Genomic DNA, 20,089 nt, shown 5'->3' on the forward strand with positions numbered 1-20,089 from the left:
GTCAGCCACTGTCATTCCAGTGTACAAAAATAAAGGCGACAAGAACAACCCGTCTAATTACCGATCAATCTCCCTCCTGTCCTGCGTCTCCAAACTGCTAGAGAGAATAGTGTACGACCGCTTGTACGACCATATCTCCCCTCTTCTTCACCCCGCACAATCTGGCTTCCGTCGTAAGGACAACACATCCCTGCAATTATCCCGCATAATCCAAGACCTCTGCTCCCTAAAAGACCAGCGGCAGGTCTCCTGCATCTGTTTCTTCGACCTCTCCAAGGCCTTCGACACCGTGTGGCACAAGGGCCTGATCGCCAAACTTCGTGCCCATGGTGTCTCCGGCTCCCTACTCGCCTGGATAACTAGCTACCTCTTGGACCGAAATCAGTGCGTCACAGTAAATGGAACCTTATCTGACCCCGAGTCTGTGACATCCGGAGTGCCCCAGGGCTCCATTTTAGGTCCCCTGCTCTTCCTCACATACGTTAATGACCTCCCCTATTCAATTCCCAATATTTCTTTGTTTGCAGATGATACCACTGTCCTTGCTTCCTCCCCATCTCACGCCACCCTGTACCCCAAAGTTCAGACCTGTATCAACGACATTGTTCACTGGATGAGCACTTGGTACCTTAAGCCAAATGTGACCAAAACCGAGCTCCTCCTGTTTCCCCCTCCCACAGATCCAGTGCCCATCTTCCACTTTCCCGATGATCCCGGTCACCCTATTTCTGTAGCGCCCCACCATAAACACCTTGGCATTGTCATAGATTCCGCCCTCTCCTGGTCTCACCATGCTGATCATGTGTCGTCCAAAGTATGCCGATCTGTCGGCATAATGTCAAGTCACTTGTCCCATTTGCCCAAAAATTGCCGGATTAATTTTTATAAATCATACATTCTTCCCCTCTTCACGTACGGCTTCCCTGCCTGGTCCACCATTAACAAAACCCACATAGGTAAATTAGAAGTTCTCCATCGCCGTATACTGCGAATCATATTCCGTACTGATCGTTATACCTCAAATCTAGACTTGTATGCTGCTGCATCCACTACCACTCTGCAACATTACCTTGATGCTTCCAAGTGCACCCTGGCGCATTCAATTTTCCTTGACCAGCACCCTGCTCATTTACAGTCCCTTAATTGGTTCAATTCAGGTGGCACCACCCGAAGCTGCGTTCGTCTCCCCCTAGCTAGGTCTACCCTATTCGTAAATTCCCCTTTCTTTTCCTCCTACTCCACGTGGCTCCAACTGCCTCCCAGTGTTAGACAAGCTCCAGATATGCCCAAATTCCGTACCCTCGTCAGACAGCACTTCAGTATCTCCCAGTAAACAAAGTCACAGTCACCACTTCCGCTGCATAGCTCGCTGAGCATCCCATTGCTTTGTAAGTTGCTAATCCCTTCCCACTTTGTGTACGTGCTCTTAATTTTCTTTTTTTCTCTTCTTCCGTGGTTGGTCTCACCCTCTCCTCAATTCAATTGGCTGTCTTGACATGCCACGAGGTGCAGAAATAAATAAATAAATAAATAAATAAAATCCCAAACTCTCATTTCACAATGAAACTCCAGTATTACGTACCTCCGGGGAATAAAAAAAACAATTAGAAATCTGTACTTTATGGGCAAGGTCCTCTATGTCTGAGGTCTAATGACATGGGTATGCATGTTCCTAGACCAGGTATATCGGATGCAAAGAGACATTATGTTATGTCCTGGGTTCTTTATACTGAAAGGAGCTGCATCTGCGCCTTGATCCTGGGGGGGGGTGTTCCTACGGATGCGGAAATCTCGGGCGAACCATTATTTTTTAAATATACAGTAGAACGATTATCCGGACGTCAATTATCCGGATGATCAATTATCCAGATCGCCTGGTCTGGCTGGTTTTTCGAGATTTTTGCTGATTTTCGCCACTCAGAGCACCATTGAAGCGATGCACAAGATGTAATATATTATTATTATTCACACATATCCGCCGGATGAGTACGCGTGGCCCATGCACCATGGGGACCCACGAATACAAACCAGCATATGTTCCCTCAGCAATACAAGCAAGCAAGCAAGCAAAGATAAATGAGAGCCCAGGCAGCGAAAACAAAACGAAGAGAGATGAGGACATAGGCAACGAAAACAGTTCCAAAGCGTAGCCAGGGATTGAATGTGTGCATATGGGTACGACAGTTAAAGGGGCACTCCGGGAATTTTTCGGTGGTGTGTTCTCTTCATGGGGCCTTATATGGCCCCCAAGGAATGGGGAATCGCGAAAACTAGACCCAAAAAGTCGATATATGAAGCCAGGGAGGGCCAAGTTTGTCACCTCTTTTGATGGTTTTGATGACGTCACGTGTGATTAGTATTCAAATTCTCTGCATTTGAAGATCTTAGTTGTTTGAATTTCCTGGTGATGAAGAACGATGTTTGGTCGACATTCCCAAGCTTCACAACTGCGGACGGAACCTGAAGGACCCCCTGAGGTGCCACTGGTAGAAGCGCAGCCTGATGAGGGCCAGGAGATTGGAGCGGACGACTTCACTGGTCCGAGTACGAGGATCCGAAAATTCTCTATACGCCGTGAGGCATATGGTCAGAACAGTTTTGTTTAGACAAGCTGACGCGAAGTCGGGGTGATGTGTAACGCATGTCAAAGGGCTGTCAATGCTAACACCTGCAGCACTCTCTCGACAGCGAAGGTAATCGACTGCCCTCTGCATCACCCCACATTTCTGGCAGAAACACCAATCGTTATTTCCTTGTCGACCAGTGAAGTCGTCCGCTCCAATTTCCTGGTCCTCATCAGGCTGCGCTTCCACCAGGGGCACCTCAGGAGGTCCTTCAGGTTCCTTAGAGTATGGTCGCAGTTGTGAAGCTTGGGAATGTTGACTAAACATCGTTCTTCATCACCAGAAAATTCAAACAACTAAGATCTTCAAATGCAGAGAATTTGAATACTAATCACACGTGACGTCATCAAAACCATCAAAAGAGGAGACAAACTTGGCCCTCCCTGGCTTCATATATCGACTTTTTGGGTCTAGTTTTCGCGATTCCCCATTCCTTGGGGGCCATATAAGGCCCCCATGAAGAGAACACACCACCAAAAATTCCCGGGGTGCCCCTTTAATACGGCTAGTGCAGCCGTACAGAGCGCAGCAGTACGAAAATACAAAATGCCACAGCAGCAGCCAAGAGTGTGCAAACACTAAAAAAGAAGATCAGTCCATGAAAAAATTATTGTCGCCACAGGTAGATAGTTCCGGCAAGAATGCATGCGTGCACACGAGTAGGCGGGCAAGCATGTCAGGGGTAGGCGTATCATTATAGCCAGGCTAATTAGCAGTGCTGTTTCGCAATGAATTCCATCGGCATTTATCATGTGCCACCTTCCGAAGCTGGGCTAGGCCAGGTCGCGACAGAAGCACAAGCCCCAACTTCTCCCGATAATCCAGTGAGAGAGTGGTTAGCAGTGGTGTTATTGGTCTGCCTCTCCTTCCCCGCAAGGCACCAGAAGCAGCAAAATCGAGAGCGACCTGTGGCGGCGCCCCTGATGGCATCCGGAGCACATGCCCCAAGAAGCTCCATCGCCTCGCCGCGATCTCCTTGGAGATGGGCCGGGTGCGTCAGCGGTTGTAGAGTTCCGTGTTTTTGATTATATTCAGATACTTTATACGGAGTAGCGAGCGGAGGTGACGGCGGTGGCAAACGTCCAGAGACGTTCTGAGTGCCTCAGTGAGGCCCCAGGTAGCGCAGTTGTAAAGCAAAATGCTTAGAACGTAGCAATTGTACAGCCTCAGCTTCAACGTTAGGGAGACCCTGATGACTGTAGAAGGCTTTGCATCCGGCCAAATGTCTGCGATGCCAGAACCATTTGGTGTTTCATGTCCTCGGCAGTACCAGCTCTCGATCCAACCGGCTTTGCCATCCGCCATTCCTCTTTCCCTCAAGATGTATTACAACAGTCAAAATGTCAAAATGTACAACGCTAGTTTTAGATCGATGTGTAACTGCTCCCTTATCCAAACATTCTTCTCATCCGAACCCCCCGGAGACGGCGCGCCTGAGGGGAGCTGATAATTGGCACTCTACTGTAATGAACTTTCACAGTGGGTTTGCGCATTTTGCCTCCGAGAAGTGATGTTCCAAATCTCTTTTTTCTCACTGTGTTGCTAAAATGCTGGCATGTGCACATAATCTGGAAGAAGACACGGTACTGAATCAGTGACTATGCGGTATGTGTCTGCTTCAGTAATATATAAGTATGCCAGAATACATGATGGCCCAGACTGTGTGGCTGCTACTCAAGTTAGGCTTACCTTTGACTCTGCTGTGCCAAGTCCTGCACAGAGCAACCAGTCCTGTGCTGCTGCCGAGCCATGAGAAGCAGACATGTTGAAGAATTTCAGCCCATCCGATGTCATTGATGAGCTCACTCGTATCCGTCCAGTGTGCCATCCTGACTTGGTCGGATGTTGAGTGGCAATGTATTCGTGAAGACTGTCACTGTGCAGTTCATGTAGCTTGCGGAGACCCTGCTTAGCCCATTCTGCCTCTTTCCTGTCGTCACTGCATATGTTAGACTGACCAGCAAAGAGCAGCGTTGGCTCAAAGTCCTCTGAGCGGATCTCATAGACCTGTATCTGTCGCACGCACTGCAAGTATAGCATCATGTCAGAGAGCTTGCCCCAGCACTCCTTGAACACGTCCTGGATGTTCACAGGATTGCCGCAGATTTTGCTTTCCGTGTTCGGATTGCGCAGTGGCAGACGGAACAGTGTGCCTTCGTACGCGTCGTTCATGTTGCAACCAAATATGTTCTGGTAGGGCTTGAACTGTTCAGAGAACGGTTCCAGACCTTTGGCATTGTCCACAAAATTGATCTTCATTGCTGGCGAGACTTTGCTGACACGGTGAGGGCCGAGATACTTTGTGTGCGGGTCAAAGAAAACTATGTAGTTGCCACTAACAAAGCTAGGAAGATCGGTCAAATGATATACAGAACTGAAACCCAGGCCGAATCGGCCGATCTTCCCAGGATCGTCCTTCTTGGTTGCACCACCAAGTTTCATAATGTTGTGTAAATCCCTGTCCGTGAACGCAGCATCATTGTATACTAACAAGGCTGGTCCTTGCCATTCTCTCATCTCCTTGTTCAGCAAAGCGCCAGTCCCTTGTCTCCAATCACGCCAATCAAGAACAAACTTCACGCTCTCAGCACCAGCATCATCAGCATTCTGTACGAGCTCTTTCACAATCGTTTCATCAGCAGGGTAGTCTTCCAAGATTTGGGCAAGACGATCCGTCAAGTCCTGACCGTATGCGACGCTTTCAAATTCCAAATCATCCGTTTCATACTCCATGCTTTCTGATGGCAGCATTCTTGTACTGAGAGATTCAGCTCCTAGGTCGTGAGCAATAGTGGCCAGTCTGCTGTGCACAATGTTGTCCCATAGCTCGGTCCAGCTACCAGTCCCCTGCAGCAGATCGGAAAACTCCTCTCTGTCAATGTAGGTGCACTCAATTGCTGGCAGCATCAGTCCCTTCATGGTGGGAAGGAGCAGTTCACCACCAGGCACAAATGTTAGTGCGTTCAACTTGTGCAGCACCTCAATCAACTTGATGGCTAGATCACGATGCTCTTCGGACAACGGCGTTCTCTGTCCTTTCTCGTCCTGATAGCTGGCATGGAGGCTGGACAGAATTGCATGCAGATCAGTCAAATCCAGTGTGACCTTGACACCCAGGCGGCTGAAGACATCGGTGTGTTTATGTCCCTGATCAACAATTAATCGGAATGGCATGAGGTCTGGGTAACCCTCAGGTGCAGACATTGCAGCTTCACAGGGAGGCTTAAACACGGCGTGTTGATCACTCCAAATGCAAGTCATGTCACCAAATCCAGATGCATCAAACTGATAGATATTGCTGTCCATATGCTGCTTCATGAATCCATAGATACGGTCCATGCAGCGACCAACATTTAGTAGTACTTCTAGCACCTCCAGACTCTTCCGCTGATTATCATGCGCTGGAATCTCCGCAGCAATAGCAGTCAGTACTTGGATCTGTTGTTTCATGTCTTCCAGCGACGGAGGAGAATCCGTGTCCAGGGAGCATTGACTGAAAAGCCAAGAGCATTCTACATCAGGATCAATGTCCACAAGAAGTGCCACTGAACCAACTGCCCTTTGACACTTCGGCACTAGATCGGCAATGCTAGCAACAAAGACAGGAGGTTCTTCAGCCTTCCATGGTAAGTGCCAGTCACCGGGCCTTTGCATAACTGGTAGAAATGGCACCGTGCGCAGGTCTTGTAAAAACTGATTTCCAGGTAGATTTTCCCTGATCCTTTCAGCTATGATGCCGCACAGATAAGTTACAGCTTGCTTATCCAAACTATCGGTAGAAGACTCTGCCAGGTACTTAGCTGCTTGAAGTAATAAGCTGACAGGCAGGTTTTCGACCGCTGAAAGCAAAAGCTTCTTCTCGGTTAGAAATCCGCTGATGTCCCGTAATGTGTCCGATGGCCGCATGCTGGGACAATTTTTAGAGACGGACCTGATGCGTTTGTCTATGGTGTACGGGTCAATCAACTCCTCTGGGAAGCAGAGCTGTCCAGCTTGAGATCGAACACACTTATTGACTTTCAGAAGTTGGACACTCCAGCTGCATGTGTCTGGCTGGTCTCGCCCGAGTCTAATAAGCATCTTGAGCCCGTTGTCCACTTGCTCATCAGTCAGACTAGGCAGGTTACTCATGAACTTGTCACGGAAGAAGCTCTGACATGTGAGTGCACAACTCTTTCGACCAGATAGATCTAATATTCTGCTGAGCAAGTCTTCATTAGCATCACCAGTGCTGTCGCCCACATAACTGTCACCAATGGTCACCAAAACATCCTTCACAAAGCCTGCTAAGCGTTGATCGTGGAACAACTGCCGATCTAGGATGGTAGCAGAAGTCAATTTAACCCACTGGCCGTGCCCAACGCTTGTCCACAGGAATGGGATGTTGGAAGTGACCTCCTTAAGTACATTGCGTTGCAGATCTGTCCACGGATTGCCTTCAAGCGTAGTAAGGGGGAGCACAGAATACACTGTGCGTGCCACATCATCTGTCATCTTCGTATGTTCTCGCTCAATGAGTTCCTTCAGGCCAGACACCAAACGAGAATACGCCTTTGGAACATCATTCTCTAGAAGGCTAGCATTCCACTGTCCAGCAGCACGATGTTCCTCTAAGCTTGGTCCTGTCGCTGACAGCTGAAAGAAGGCACTAATATGCAGCGGAAGGCGTGTGCTAATAGACGTTGCAAGAGCCCTATGAAGTTCTCCGTAAACTGGCTGAATGCAAGGTGGTCTGCCATTGAATCGTGCGGCAAGCATTACCCAGGGCACGCGAGCAATGCCAGTCTCCACTTCCAACTTCTCTGCTGATTTTAAACTTGCAGTGCCACCAAACATTCCAACCACAAGCCAGTTGCTGGTGATGTTGTGAGTCTTGTCTGTCATGATTAGCTTGTACACGGTGAAGGGAAGCACTTCGCCTTTCCTGCTCATAGCCACCATGTTCTCACACATTCTATTCCAGCTGTTGTCGCATCCCTGTGTTGTGCTGAAGAGCAACCTGTCCGCCAGTGGGTCACCAGCAATGTGCTGACTGACCTCAGCTTGCCAGTGACACAAAAGCTCTTGGTTGCCATTCTCATGGATCACGTCAATAGTGACTTCCTTGATGTGCTGCAGAAAGACGAGCAGCTGATCCATGCTTTTAGCAAGCTCAGCCAATTTATCACGAAGCATGACTGTGCTTGGACAGTGGCTGGAAATCTCACTTGGTTTGCTCCGCAGCGGAAACCGGAACAGTGTACCAGGGTACTTGCACGCATTCGGAGAGAGCACCTTGCATCCACCAATTCCATGATACGTGGAGAACTGGTCAGCGAATATGCTGACACCTTCCTGATGCTTGATGAAATCGACCAGCACTACTGGCTGATGAAGAGTAGATCTTACACCAAAGTTCTTGCCCGCAGGATCAAAGAAGATAATATGCTCTTGGCTGACAAGGCTAGGCACATCTGTCAGGTGATAGGCACAGCTGAAGCCAAGTCCTTTGTGGCCGATTAGGGATGGATTTGATTGCTTTGCTGTTGTTTCGAGCTGGCAGATGTTGTCCAAGTCTTTTGCGGTAAACTCAGCATTGTTATGGAGCCATAGAGTGGGAGCTTGCCACTGCTTCAACTCCTCACTCAGCAGTGTTCTTTTACGAACATCTGGAATACGACGGCAGTCCAAGGTGAATAGCACTTGCGTAGCGCCAGCATCCTCAGCATTTTGAAGCATCTCCTTGAAGAACAGCTCCTCGCTTGCCTTAATCTCTGAGTCTGATTCGTGAATGCTGGCAATTTCATCAAAATACAGCACAGGCTTTTCATTCACTGTGCAGGTCAACGAGTCTGACGGTAGAATGTGAAGGCTGAGGGCGTCAATGTTGTATCTTTTGGCGATGGATTCATCCAGATCTGGATGCAGCAAATGGAATCGAGAGACAGTGGTATATTCAAACTGTCCTTTTGGGCAGAGCAAGAAGCTACAGTCACAAAACCTGCAGTGTTCTGCATCAACCAGAGTTGAATTTGACGTGGGCAGTAAAAGACTTCTCTCAGCAGCCTGATCATCATAATCAGACATCATAGATGGATGTCTGATGATATCCAGCACCAGTTGAAGTTGACGGTCAGACATTCGTTCACCAGCAGGAACATCATCGCGCACTTCATGCAGAATATCCACCAAGCCTTTCTCATCCAGGCAAGCGGAGCTTCCAAATGCCTTGAAGAATGACTGGAACACTGGTACCTTGCATTCGTCACTCATCTGGTAGCGGTATGGTTGTATGTACTCTGGCCGTATACCCTTGGGTAGGTCATACAACAATCTGTGCGGTGACACAAACCGGCACTGCTCGCGAGTATTCAACCACACCCAGTCACGGCCAGTCAAGTATTGTTCCACGATGCTCTTACTCTTGCTTTCATCTCTGTCGTGAAATGCCTTCAAGTACCGGTACACTTCAAAACAGCTCTGATCATAGTAGCGCCGCATGCTCTCACTCAGCACACTTTCCTGGGGCTGTGATTCCAATGTTTCAACCAGCCCTAGCAGATGCTGAATAGCAACATTGTGTAGATCTGGAACCGTTTGCAAGCCGAATCCCAGTAGATCCTTCTCGTCACTACCAATGGCCTTGAACAGATCAACATCAAGCAGCAAAGCACTGCTTCCAACCAGGAGAGTTGCTTGCTTTCTATCAGGCATGGCGACTAGCTGCTCGGGTGTGTACAGCTTGTTGTTGTCGTCTCCACACCACGGTAGCATGGCCGGGTAGTCATCGGATGGAGGACGTTGCTGTGCCATAAAGCAGCGTGCTTCTTCTTGTATGTATTGCCCGCACGATGCCACCAAGTCCAATCTCGAGATGAACTTGATGATATTCACGGTTCTCTTCTTGGCAGCTTCTTGACCCGCTGACCCAGTCATGATGCGAGATACACTGGATACCCTGTCCTTCAGTACTTCCACCCTGGTTTCAGCTGTAAGCTCAGCCTCCTTCCTGAGGCCAACCATTCTCAGTCCAGGAAGCCAGTTGTCTTTATTGATGCCCTCAGGTACGTGTGGAAAGCAGTGTTCACTATCGTCATACAGCTGTGCCAGGACGTCCTCCGGATCAACAAGATCGGTTGGTCTTGCCAGTGAGTAGCGAGATGGTGAGCAGGGAACAAATGCCATTGTTCTGATCCTCTGCAGAGATTCCTTCTTCAGTTTTGATGTCACAATCAGTTCCATGGCAAAGTTGAGGATGGTGATATTCACTGGCCAGGTAACTGTTGGAAGAAGCCATGTAACCAGTAACTCGTCACACGTAAGCTGGGGACATGAAAGTGACTCCAGCAGGCTCTCTTCTTTGCCGTCTGGTGTAGGCCGCACAAACTCCACTGGCAACTTTAGACTTAGCACAGCTTGTGGCACGTTTCTTGGTAGAAGAGGGTGCCGCTTACCACTGCTAACAAGATCCATGGTGTGGCCAGACGAGTGGCATACGTAGATCTGCAATTTCCGTAGCAATTCCTTCTGATCTGAAGTGAATTCGTTAGGTGAAACTGTTGCCAGGAATGCAAGAAGGTCTTGCGAGGCATGGATAGACAGTGAGGCTACACGGCGATTCACCTCCTCCACAGATGAAGACCTCACCACGTTGACAAGGGCAATTACGACAGCAGTGGGTTGGAAAGGTAGAATGTATTGTCCAATGATTCCAGCGCGGTGAACAAACTTCGGTGGTCTGGGGATGACAGTGCACCCTGCCACTGTTAGCAGCTCCTTGACGGTGTCCTCCATTCTGTCTCCTGCACTGACAATTGTTGACTGCTTGCAAAGACAGAGCAGACGGTCAGAGTCTGGACCATCAACTGCCGGTATGAGAGGCAAGCCTTCAAGTTGGTCAAGGTAATTCTTCGTCAGGCTGGGATCCCTGCACCAACTCCACACATTCTCCAACCATGCTAGCGGTGGGTAGTTTGCTGCACCATCGGCGGACCAAGCTATACTTGTTGTGTGGCCACGTTGGAATGCCGGACACCATGTCTGAATGGACTGCACGAGAAGTTGCGGCACGTGGTCATCGCGCAGCATCTGAAACGTTGGATGGCTGCTGCCTAGGGATTTAGCAAGGTGGACAATAGTAGCCGCAGTGCCATGATCAACTTTTGCCAATGATGCTGTGTCCAGCATTGCACCATCCAGGCCGGGTAGAATCTGGACAAGTTTGGCAGTCTCGGTTGCGTATATTGGCGAGCCGTCATTAAGAGAACGCACCGTTGTCTTGTGCAGTGTGGGAAAGACGGCTAGCAGCTCAACGTCCTTCATTATCCTGGCGGCATCCTGCTGTGACAGCTTAGCATCCACTTTGTAGTCGGCCAGGATGAAGCTAGTGATAGCACTGGCAACATCTCGCTTGCCTTGCATGTACTGTTGGCATGCTGGGCTAGATTCCTGCAGGATGCGGATGATTTGCCGAAGAGAAGCGGGTCGGATAGTGCGCCTTGCCAGTGTCTGCTTCAAAGCGTCGTCTGAGGTGCTGCTTAGCGTTGCCATGACGCTTGGTGGCAGAAGAACTACTGGTTCGTTCATGGCCAGGAGAAAGGCGTATACAGCTTGGGTAACACTGTCCGTGACGATTCTGTTGTGTTCGGGTTGCACAGCAGCTGCTTGCATGGCCTGATTGCACGTGGCTTCCATGATCCAGGCATCCTTGACTGCCAGCCAGGAGCCACCTCTTGCCCATGACCACAGGAGCTTCTCTTCAAACAGGAGCGGCAGCATGCACTGCACCATGAACATCCAGGGTGAGTTTTCACTTCGTTCCACCCGTGTAATGTCGGGCCATGCATAGTACGCACGGCACACCGGCTTGTCATCGTCGTCATCACCTGCACAAGGCTGGATCGTGTCAGGTACAGTGAAACGACAGTCGTCTGTCAAACGCTTCAGTGTGTCCACATAGGCTGGGCTGAGGCAGGATTGCACAAGTTGCATATTCCATTTGGCTTCGACCGACTCATTGTCCGCGCACGGCCACTTGACAGAGCGTCGGTCGCTGGTAACTGCAAAATAGCCGTGCACGTGAACGGGCAGACCAGTCTCGATTGGCGTGATCGGCAGGAAACAGAACACTTTGCCCCCGCAGTTGTTCTCGTATCTCGTTGTCAGCCAGCGCTTGGACCGATCAGCATCATCCTGGATTGGTGCTGCAATGCCAACCCATGGGTGAAGATTCTGCTTGCCTGCGATCTCCCAAATCTTGTCATCGTTCGAGCCAACTGTGTGCCGCACAAGCCAATCTCGAGCTGTTGCAGCATCATTGCTGGAGTGAAGTGCGACACACATACGACTTTCCAGCGTTGTGAGTGTCTCGGACTTTATCGCGTTGCGTAATCGCTGGCTCATTTCAGTGCCAGAGTCAGTTTCTCCAATACATGTATAGGTGACATGCAGGATACGCTTAGCAGCACTGGAGCGTGGCTGTTTGAACAGCTCAAGGCTGCGGATATTCGCCAAGAAGAGTAGCATTATGTCAGCCTCCTTCTGGAAAGAAGCGAACAACTTCTTCTCTACGTCCTCTTCACAGTAGATGGTCTTGGATAGTCGTGAGTCTTGGTCCTGGCGCAGGGGGAAACGAAACAGGGTTCCGGTGAAACTCTCTTCACAGGGAGTGAGTTGATGCTGCAGAACATTGAATGTCGATGCCTGGCCAGGGAATGATCCTGCAAACCCTTGCACTGGGAATTTGACCAGTTCTTGCATACCACGACGCTTGGCACTAGTGGCATTGGTCTGGTCGTCGTCTGAATCATCATCATCATCATCGCTGTCAGTGTCAGTACTAGAAGGGTCTCTGATGTGGCAAAGGATTGGGTCAATGAAGCCGACGGACGTTCCACTCAGGATGGCTGGAACATCTGCACCGGGACACAGGAAACAGAAGTGAGGGAAAGAAAATCTTGTCAGTGACGCCTGGGACATGCATACTGTCTGTTCATTGACGGAGGGTCCACGGACCATTCTCACAGGGCAGTGCTTCAAAAATATGCACTTGAGCAAGAATGCTTCAAGGCTGAAGGCACTCATACACGTTTTCTGGCAACACTTGGAAAGTACTGCCACTAATTTCAATATTCCAAGTTAACGGTGAAATACTACAGCCCTTGAGCTACAGTAACCAGAAGTACTGTAATTCGAGTAACTTCTGCGTCGTGCACGCCTACATGTAAGACCAAACGCAATGGGAAGCTTATAATTTTGAGCGTAAGACAAGTAGGCCGTCATCAGACAGCCGTGATCACAACTACCACGAGTGCTGGCTGTCCTAGCTACCAAGGAGGTGGAAGGGGGTTTCCCCAAAATTTACAAACACCAGCTACATGCTGTCACGAACCACACCCTACACCCATCACAGAGCACACAATAGTGCGTTGTGACTGTCTCCTGGCCAGCTCAAGGTACAATATTTGCCAAAACAATCCGGCCAATGCTGCATGCATCGTAGTCGACTACCATGTGCAGCATTGGCTGGGTTTTTCTGGCGAGTATTGTATATGGGTATCAGGGTCCACAGGTCTTATTCCAGCAAGAAGTGATGTTTAATCCACAATTGCAAGGGAACTAAGTGCCTTACCGGTCAGATGGTAAACTGAGTTGAAGCCGATGCCAAAGCGTCCGACTTTCATCACATCCTTTTTCTTCTTGCTGCGTGACGGGCGACAGATCCCTTTCCAGTCGCCCTTGCGAAACACGCCATCGTTGTACTCGTAGAGTGCAGGGCCTTGCAGCGGTGCCATGTTGGCGTGAATCAGATCACCATCACTGTACTGTTCGCAGTTAAGTAGGAACTGAACACGCGTTGCGCCGGCGTCATTTGCATTCTGAAGCAGTTCCTGTATACAGACACAGTGGGAAAGAAAGGTACAGTTAACCTCGTGAAAAATCCACTTTTCTCATGCATGACCGAGGGTCATTATTTGCAAGGTGCATTACACAAGTTCAAGTACCTAACAAAATGAGTTGATTTCGGAAAACGTCTGAACGCTTTCAGGACACTGGGTTGCATCATCATCTTGAATTTTCCATATGTGGCTTTTTCTGTGGATTACGTAGTTACTCGTCTGCGCAATTTTTGGAATGATTCAACATGAATCGCATTTTCTTACAACATCAGCCCTCACCATCGTCTATACGGATTTCAAAAGCGTCGACCTCCATTTTGAAAACATGGTGGCTGGCGGCGCTACCCGTAGGCGCACGTTTTGTACAGCGTTGGTGAGGGCTGAACTTCAGTCTTGATGCCGTAATGGGTGCGCTGCTCGGATAAGCGAGACATAAGTGTACTAAATTTAAAAGAAAGGACCAAAATGTGGCATGTTATCCGTAGTTTGTGTCCAACACTAACAGTTACAATGTATAAGCAAGATGTTGTGTAGTCAGAAGGTGCAACAGCTAGCACAATACTGACTGACGTGATACTGACATTCAACGACCTGATGACTTGCTTATAACTGTTAGTGCTGGACACAAACTACGGATAACATGTGACATTTTAGTCCTTTCTTTTAAATTTATTTTCCTTGGCTGTCCAGCCGAGACTAAATTTCAGTCCCCCTCACAATTTTTTCCCGTATTCAGTAGAGAGACTGGGCCATTGAACAACGTTTTTGTGATTCACACATTAATCGTGAACCATTGCAGCCACTATGCTTGTCCGGCTGAACGCCGATGCATGTTGGTGCTGTTCAATACAGTCAGTAACTCTGGAAAATATCTCAATCAAATTCCCAATCGAAGGGTCTAGGTCGAAGAAAAAACTCTTAGCTGTATAAGATTATCGCCGAAAAGCTAAGATCAAAATCTCAAGATTAATCGCTTGGCAATTGCTCAGCGGCAAATTGACATTAAAATATTGTGTAGAGCTAGTCCGCAAGTGTGTGGGATTGAGACACTTTTTGTTGTGTAGATTCTCTCAATTTTGCACAGGTTTCCAGTTAAGGGTATACTGGGAAAAATTCGAAACTCAGCGATCAAAGAATATGAGGTCGCCAGTGCAGAACGAAATTGTTCGTGCTTGCAACATGCTTGCAATTTCGCAGCTGGCCAGCACAGGACATTGTGGTGTCTTTGCCATCACTCAAGACTCCATTATCTTCCTCTTGAGGAGAGCTTTCCAAAAACCCAATATTGTGAAGATGAAGTAAGTTGAATGGAAATTACGATCCCAAGAATACCAAAGTTATCCAGTGATAATTCAAAATCACATGCACGCGTGGCGGTGTGTGTGTGTGTGTGTGTGTGTGTGTGTGTGTGTGTGTGTGTGTGTGTGTGTGTGTGTGTGTGTGTATCAGCCTTGCAAGCTGTTAAATGGTGTAATCCCAGCACAAGTTGCTATGTCTAACATAGCTGTTCGCTATCATCGCTTCCGCGATGGGCATGTCTGAGGTCTGAGGTGTGTGTACATGGTGTGTGGGGGGGGGGGGGAGGGGGGTATGTGTGTGTGTGCATCTGTGCATCTGTTTGGGGCCGGTTCAGAGGGCGCCCATGGCCTTCCCATGGATGCTACCATCATGTTGTTTACCTTCAAGGTTTGGCCACCATCCGGGTAGTCTTTCAGAACATTCTTGATGAACGTAATCAGCGGCGGTGGTTTGACCGATGCGTAAGTTCCGTGACAGCTACCGCCGCTGGCAGACATTGTGCCCCAACAAGTGTGTAGGCACGCGTCTTGTTGTTGGCTTAGTCAATGCTTGTACAGCTCCAGGCCGCCATTGATGTCATTGTTCACGTTGATAATTCCCAATCCAGCGCAAGCGTTCTGTCATGCAGGAAATTAACACACAAGAAATGTAGTGGAAACTGAGGAAAATTTTTTGACAGCGCATCGAAAGCGCTCTCAGGTCGATGTTACTGCTCGAAGGAGAAGCGAAGACTGAGCTGTTCTGCCGAAGTGTAATCGCATACCCCAGTCGCACAGTTAAACACCGCAGTGCAGCATGGCTTGGCCACTGTGGCAATGGATGGTGATAAACTTAGTGATTTCTATAACAAATTAGAAGCCCAGCATCAAGCCGCACTTCCATAGGGCCTAGGGAACGCTTGGCTCGTGGCTTCAGACGTAGCAACTAATAATTACAAGGTATCCTAGGCGGAGACAATATAGCAGTCATTGATAGAAACACAGCCAATCGATAACGAACAGACACCGATTTGTTTTGACAGAAACATTTTCTCCAGAATTCATCAGTGACTACTTTTGGTAGATGGTACAGAATGAACGAAGCAGCTCATGGTAGCAGAAAATAAAGCTACTACAAGTGTGAAAAAGCTGTTGCAAGGCGGGAGGCAGCAAAATGGTGCGAAGAACAACAAGTGGCAAGAAGTACTAACTGATGAATTCTGGAGAAAAAAAGTTTCTGTCGAAACGAATCGGTGTCCATTGGTTGTCGATTGGTTGTGTTTCTATCAATGATTAGATATCAGCAATAAAACAGTACCCTTTCCCTCTAATTAGCCGGTTGTGTGATCTGTGATAAAAATGGCATTGCCGCGGAAAGTGGTGGGGAATTGTATTAGCTGCATTGTGGGATTTTTGACATATCGTAATCCATATTATGGCAACACGATGCAAACCTCCAACTAAAGACCACCTGCCACTAAAGACCGCTTTTTCGGAACCAGAGGTGATTGTTAGTTACAGGTTCACTGTACTAGTACAGTGTACTATGTACAGTGTACTATGTACAGTGTACTATGTACAGTGTACTATGTACAGTGTACTAGTACAGTGTACACTATGTAGGCATAATAGAGTTACAGTGATCCCGACCTCGCTGCCGAAAAGGGATCGTCTAGCTGGCTCACATGCCGCCTAATCAAGTGTCATGGCCTGATGCCGCACACGCAGGCCTTTCGCGATGGCGTCTTTGTTCGCCATGGTTGGACACAGACGCGTCCTCAGCAATGTATCTGTAGCATGGCCTTCTTCCTACCGCATGTCCTATCCACCCCGACCGGAGGTTTTCCTGCAATTAGACACAATGGCCTGCGGGATGTCACTGCCAGGCTCCCTTCCAGGCTCCTGGATGAGGTGGCCTACAACGTTGTGGTGGAGCCTGGTCTGCAGCCATTGTCCGGAGAGCGGTTTCGCCACCGCACTGCAATCCGAGAGGACGGCGCCCGCCTTGATATTGCGCCCAGCGGAGTGGCCGGTTTGAGCGAACCTATTTTGATGCAGTTCGGGTGTTCAACCTTTCGGCTAGCTCAAATCTGGCTCACTCTCTCTCTCCACTACATATGGCAAACATGCAGGGTAGAAGCGTCGACACTACGAGGAGCGAGAAGTTGAACATGCTGTGTTTGTGCCACTGGAGGGCAGGGAAAGGCAACTACTGCTTTCTGCAAGCGCATCGCCGCTATGCTTTGCAAGAAGTGGAAAGAGCCGTATTTTGTCATAATGGCTTATGCCAGGTGTCGGCTTGGCTCGCTCGACCATTGCGTGCCTCAGAGGACACCGTGGTCGCCCTCACACAGTAACGTTGACGCGCTCCGCATTGCTGGTGGTATCGGAGTGCTGCTTGCCTGGCTAGCAATCTCCCTTGGTCATCCTGCATAGCACGTTCATGTAATAATTGTATTACCACACATTCTGGATGTAATCTTCATTTGAGCATGACTCATATTGGAGAGGTTACGCACAACAAATATCCGTAACATCTTGACCGTCCGGGGCCAAGCAACGACAGTTGCTACGAAGATTCGCCCAAACGCGACCGAAACAGGGCAGATCTACGAAACTGTTTTTCGTCTCGTAGAGTACAAAACTACTGATATTTTACAATTCCCTGCCTTGACTCTTGTTGTACCCGCGCGCCACGTCGACCTACTACGAAAATGTTCACACGCAAGTTCACGGTCTACGAATATTAAAAAGAGAGGACCAACGGGTTTACAAATTATGCGGGTTTTTTCGTCCAACACTAACAAATATACTTTGAAGTAAGCATGATGCTGATGAGTCAGAACGTGCAACGATTAACACAACACTGACTGATGAGATGCTAGACATGATTTTACCGTTCACACGCAATTTTCGACAGGCGGCGTGTAGCATGGTGTAGAGGGCGAGTCTACTGTGTTTTGTGTGTGTTTTACTGCCATTCAACGACTCCTGTGCCCTGATGCTTAGCAGCATCACGTCTCGGAATGCGCAAACCAACCACTGCCTTCCAACTTGAAGGTTCTAAGTTAGGAACTCACGTAAGAAAGGGGAACTGAGTCAGAATCTATACGGCGAAATGTACGTTGTGTAACACTACTTGCTATTGCCCTTTGTTGGCCCCGACTTTTGAACCTTTCGTCCTCTCTTTCTAATTTTAATCCTTGGCGCTCCATCCGAGTTCGATTTACAAATATTCGCTAACCTTTTTTCAGGAGAATGAACTTGAAGACACCACTGCAGCTGTACTTATGGTTGATAAATATGGTGGTAAAGACACACATGGCAGTATGGCGGTAAACACACGCCTGCCCACACACGCTCTCTAGGCTGCAAAGTTCTGGCACAGAGCTCTCCTTCTCACCACCACCACCATCAGTTCGCGCCTGGCGCCTGGTCGATGCATGGCTGGCGGTATCCGGCATAGCAGGCTGGTACATCAAGTAGCGCATGGCACATAGATGATGACACAGCAACGACATAGCTCGATTGCGACGTACGTTTCGTCCCCGCTAGACTCATCAGGCAATCTTCTTCTTGGATGTCTTCATACGGAGCTTGACTCAGGAGAATGAACTTGAAGACACCACTGCAGCTGTACTTATGGTTGATAAATATGGTGGTAAAGACACATTTTTCCTCGTTGCTGTGTCATCATCTATGTGCCATGCGCTACTTGATGTACCAGCCTGCTATGCCGGATACCGCCAGCCATGCATCGACCAGGCGCCAGGCGCGAACTGATGGTGGTGGTGGTGAGAAGGAGAGCTCTGTGCCAGAACTTTGCAGCCTAGAGAGCGTGTGTGGGCAGGCGTGTGTTTACCGCCATAATGCCAGGTGTGTCTTTACCACCATATTTATCAACCTTTTTTCATAAAAAATTTCGTTAGGGGCCGGGGACATCCGGCCGGCAATAGGGAGGTTTCGCTCTACGGAATTCCGTATGAAAATAACGTAGGAACTGCACGGAATATTCATACGTAAAAATCAGAGCTGTTGGGTTTCGCTCTACGTGATTTCTCCACGACTGCTAAACATGCGTTGTTGCTTTGGAGACGCGTTGGCTGCATGCGCCCACCGCATGCACTGTGAACCGAAACCGCATTTTCCATTTTTGTTTTGCACGTGGTGTACGGTGTGTGTACCTTGTGTTTCGCGCGGCTTGAACGTTGCCATGGACAAATGCGGAAAATGCGAAAAAATATTTCACAAAGTCCTACGGAGGACCCAACGTAGGAAAGAGCTTTCCTACGGAAATCCGTAGAGAGATTTACGTATGAAAGTTGCCCTCGCTCCCCGGCGCGTACGACATACGGATTTTCATACGTAATTACGTAGAGCGAAACCTCCCTATTAAGTATTATCAATAATTTTCACGGAACGAAAAAGTTTAGCTACAACCCTCCCCCACCCACCCACCTGAGTGTAAAATACTATTGACTTTACAGCGAGAATGAATCGATGTTTATGCCATCAATATTTTTCAAAACGAAACTCTCCTCGACTCACCCGGGTACCCATATGGCCATGAACGAAACTTCAATAATAATATTATTTCCTTCATCGCCACAATAACATTATTGTGTTTATTTTGCCCGAAAAAGAGCCTTGTTACAGTGGTGCAAGTGGTACAAGCGATCGACATAGCTGATGACAGTACATGTACAGCAGCTACATCATGTACTACTACTGTAGTAATAATAATAATTGGTTACTGTGCGGACCCAGAAGACTGAAGTGGAAGCATTCAGCACAACCCCCATTCGCTAAGCAGCGACATTGCACTGCGCACGAGGTCACCATAATTCTGCGACTATCGTGAACGACGCATGATCAACATTCAAACGAACAGTTACTTACTTCTTATGATCTATCCAACGCGAACCTCCAAGACCACCGCTGAAACGTAAGACGCACGAAAGACAAAACCCAGACGTAACGCTTTTGAAGCAACGTCTCGCCGATTCTCGGCTCCGGAAGGCTCAAAGACTTGAAAGAGCTCTGGTCTTCTCGGCTGCATGATCTCCTCCGGTAGGTCATACAGGTCATGTACTTGATGCAGACTGCCATGATAATGATGATGTAGATCTACAGTACAGAGTTTTGGCACTGCGGTTATCATGGTTATGCCGCTTATGCGCACGGAGATGTGGGGGGGGGGGGGTGCCGCCGCCGTCAGGCGCCGGTTATCTAGATCTTCAAACGACCCACGTGCCCTTTGCTAGGTTACGACCAATCAGCAGCCTCGGAGAGCGGGCTTTGATATTCCATC

General features: G+C 48.7%; 1 protein-coding gene across 1 annotated transcript in view; it reads right to left on the minus strand.

The window, feature by feature from the left end:
* LOC135812063 (sacsin-like) overlaps positions 1-19,829 on the minus strand; it is a 31,955-nt gene extending 12,126 nt beyond the window's left edge. The window contains exons 1-4 of the mRNA XM_065325392.1: positions 19,678-19,829; positions 15,181-15,417; positions 13,234-13,492; positions 4,314-12,517 (exon numbers count right to left, since the gene is read on the minus strand). Of these exons, the coding sequence (XP_065181464.1) occupies positions 4,314-12,517; positions 13,234-13,492; positions 15,181-15,297 (8,580 nt within the window). The 5' untranslated portion in view covers positions 15,298-15,417; positions 19,678-19,829. The remainder of the gene's footprint in view (positions 1-4,313; positions 12,518-13,233; positions 13,493-15,180; positions 15,418-19,677) is intronic.
* Between the last annotated feature and the right edge of the window lie 260 nt (positions 19,830-20,089).

Source organism: Sycon ciliatum, chromosome 1 (assembly GCF_964019385.1).
Source record: "Sycon ciliatum chromosome 1, ocSycCili1.1, whole genome shotgun sequence".
Taxonomy (NCBI): domain Eukaryota; kingdom Metazoa; phylum Porifera; class Calcarea; order Leucosolenida; family Sycettidae; genus Sycon; species Sycon ciliatum.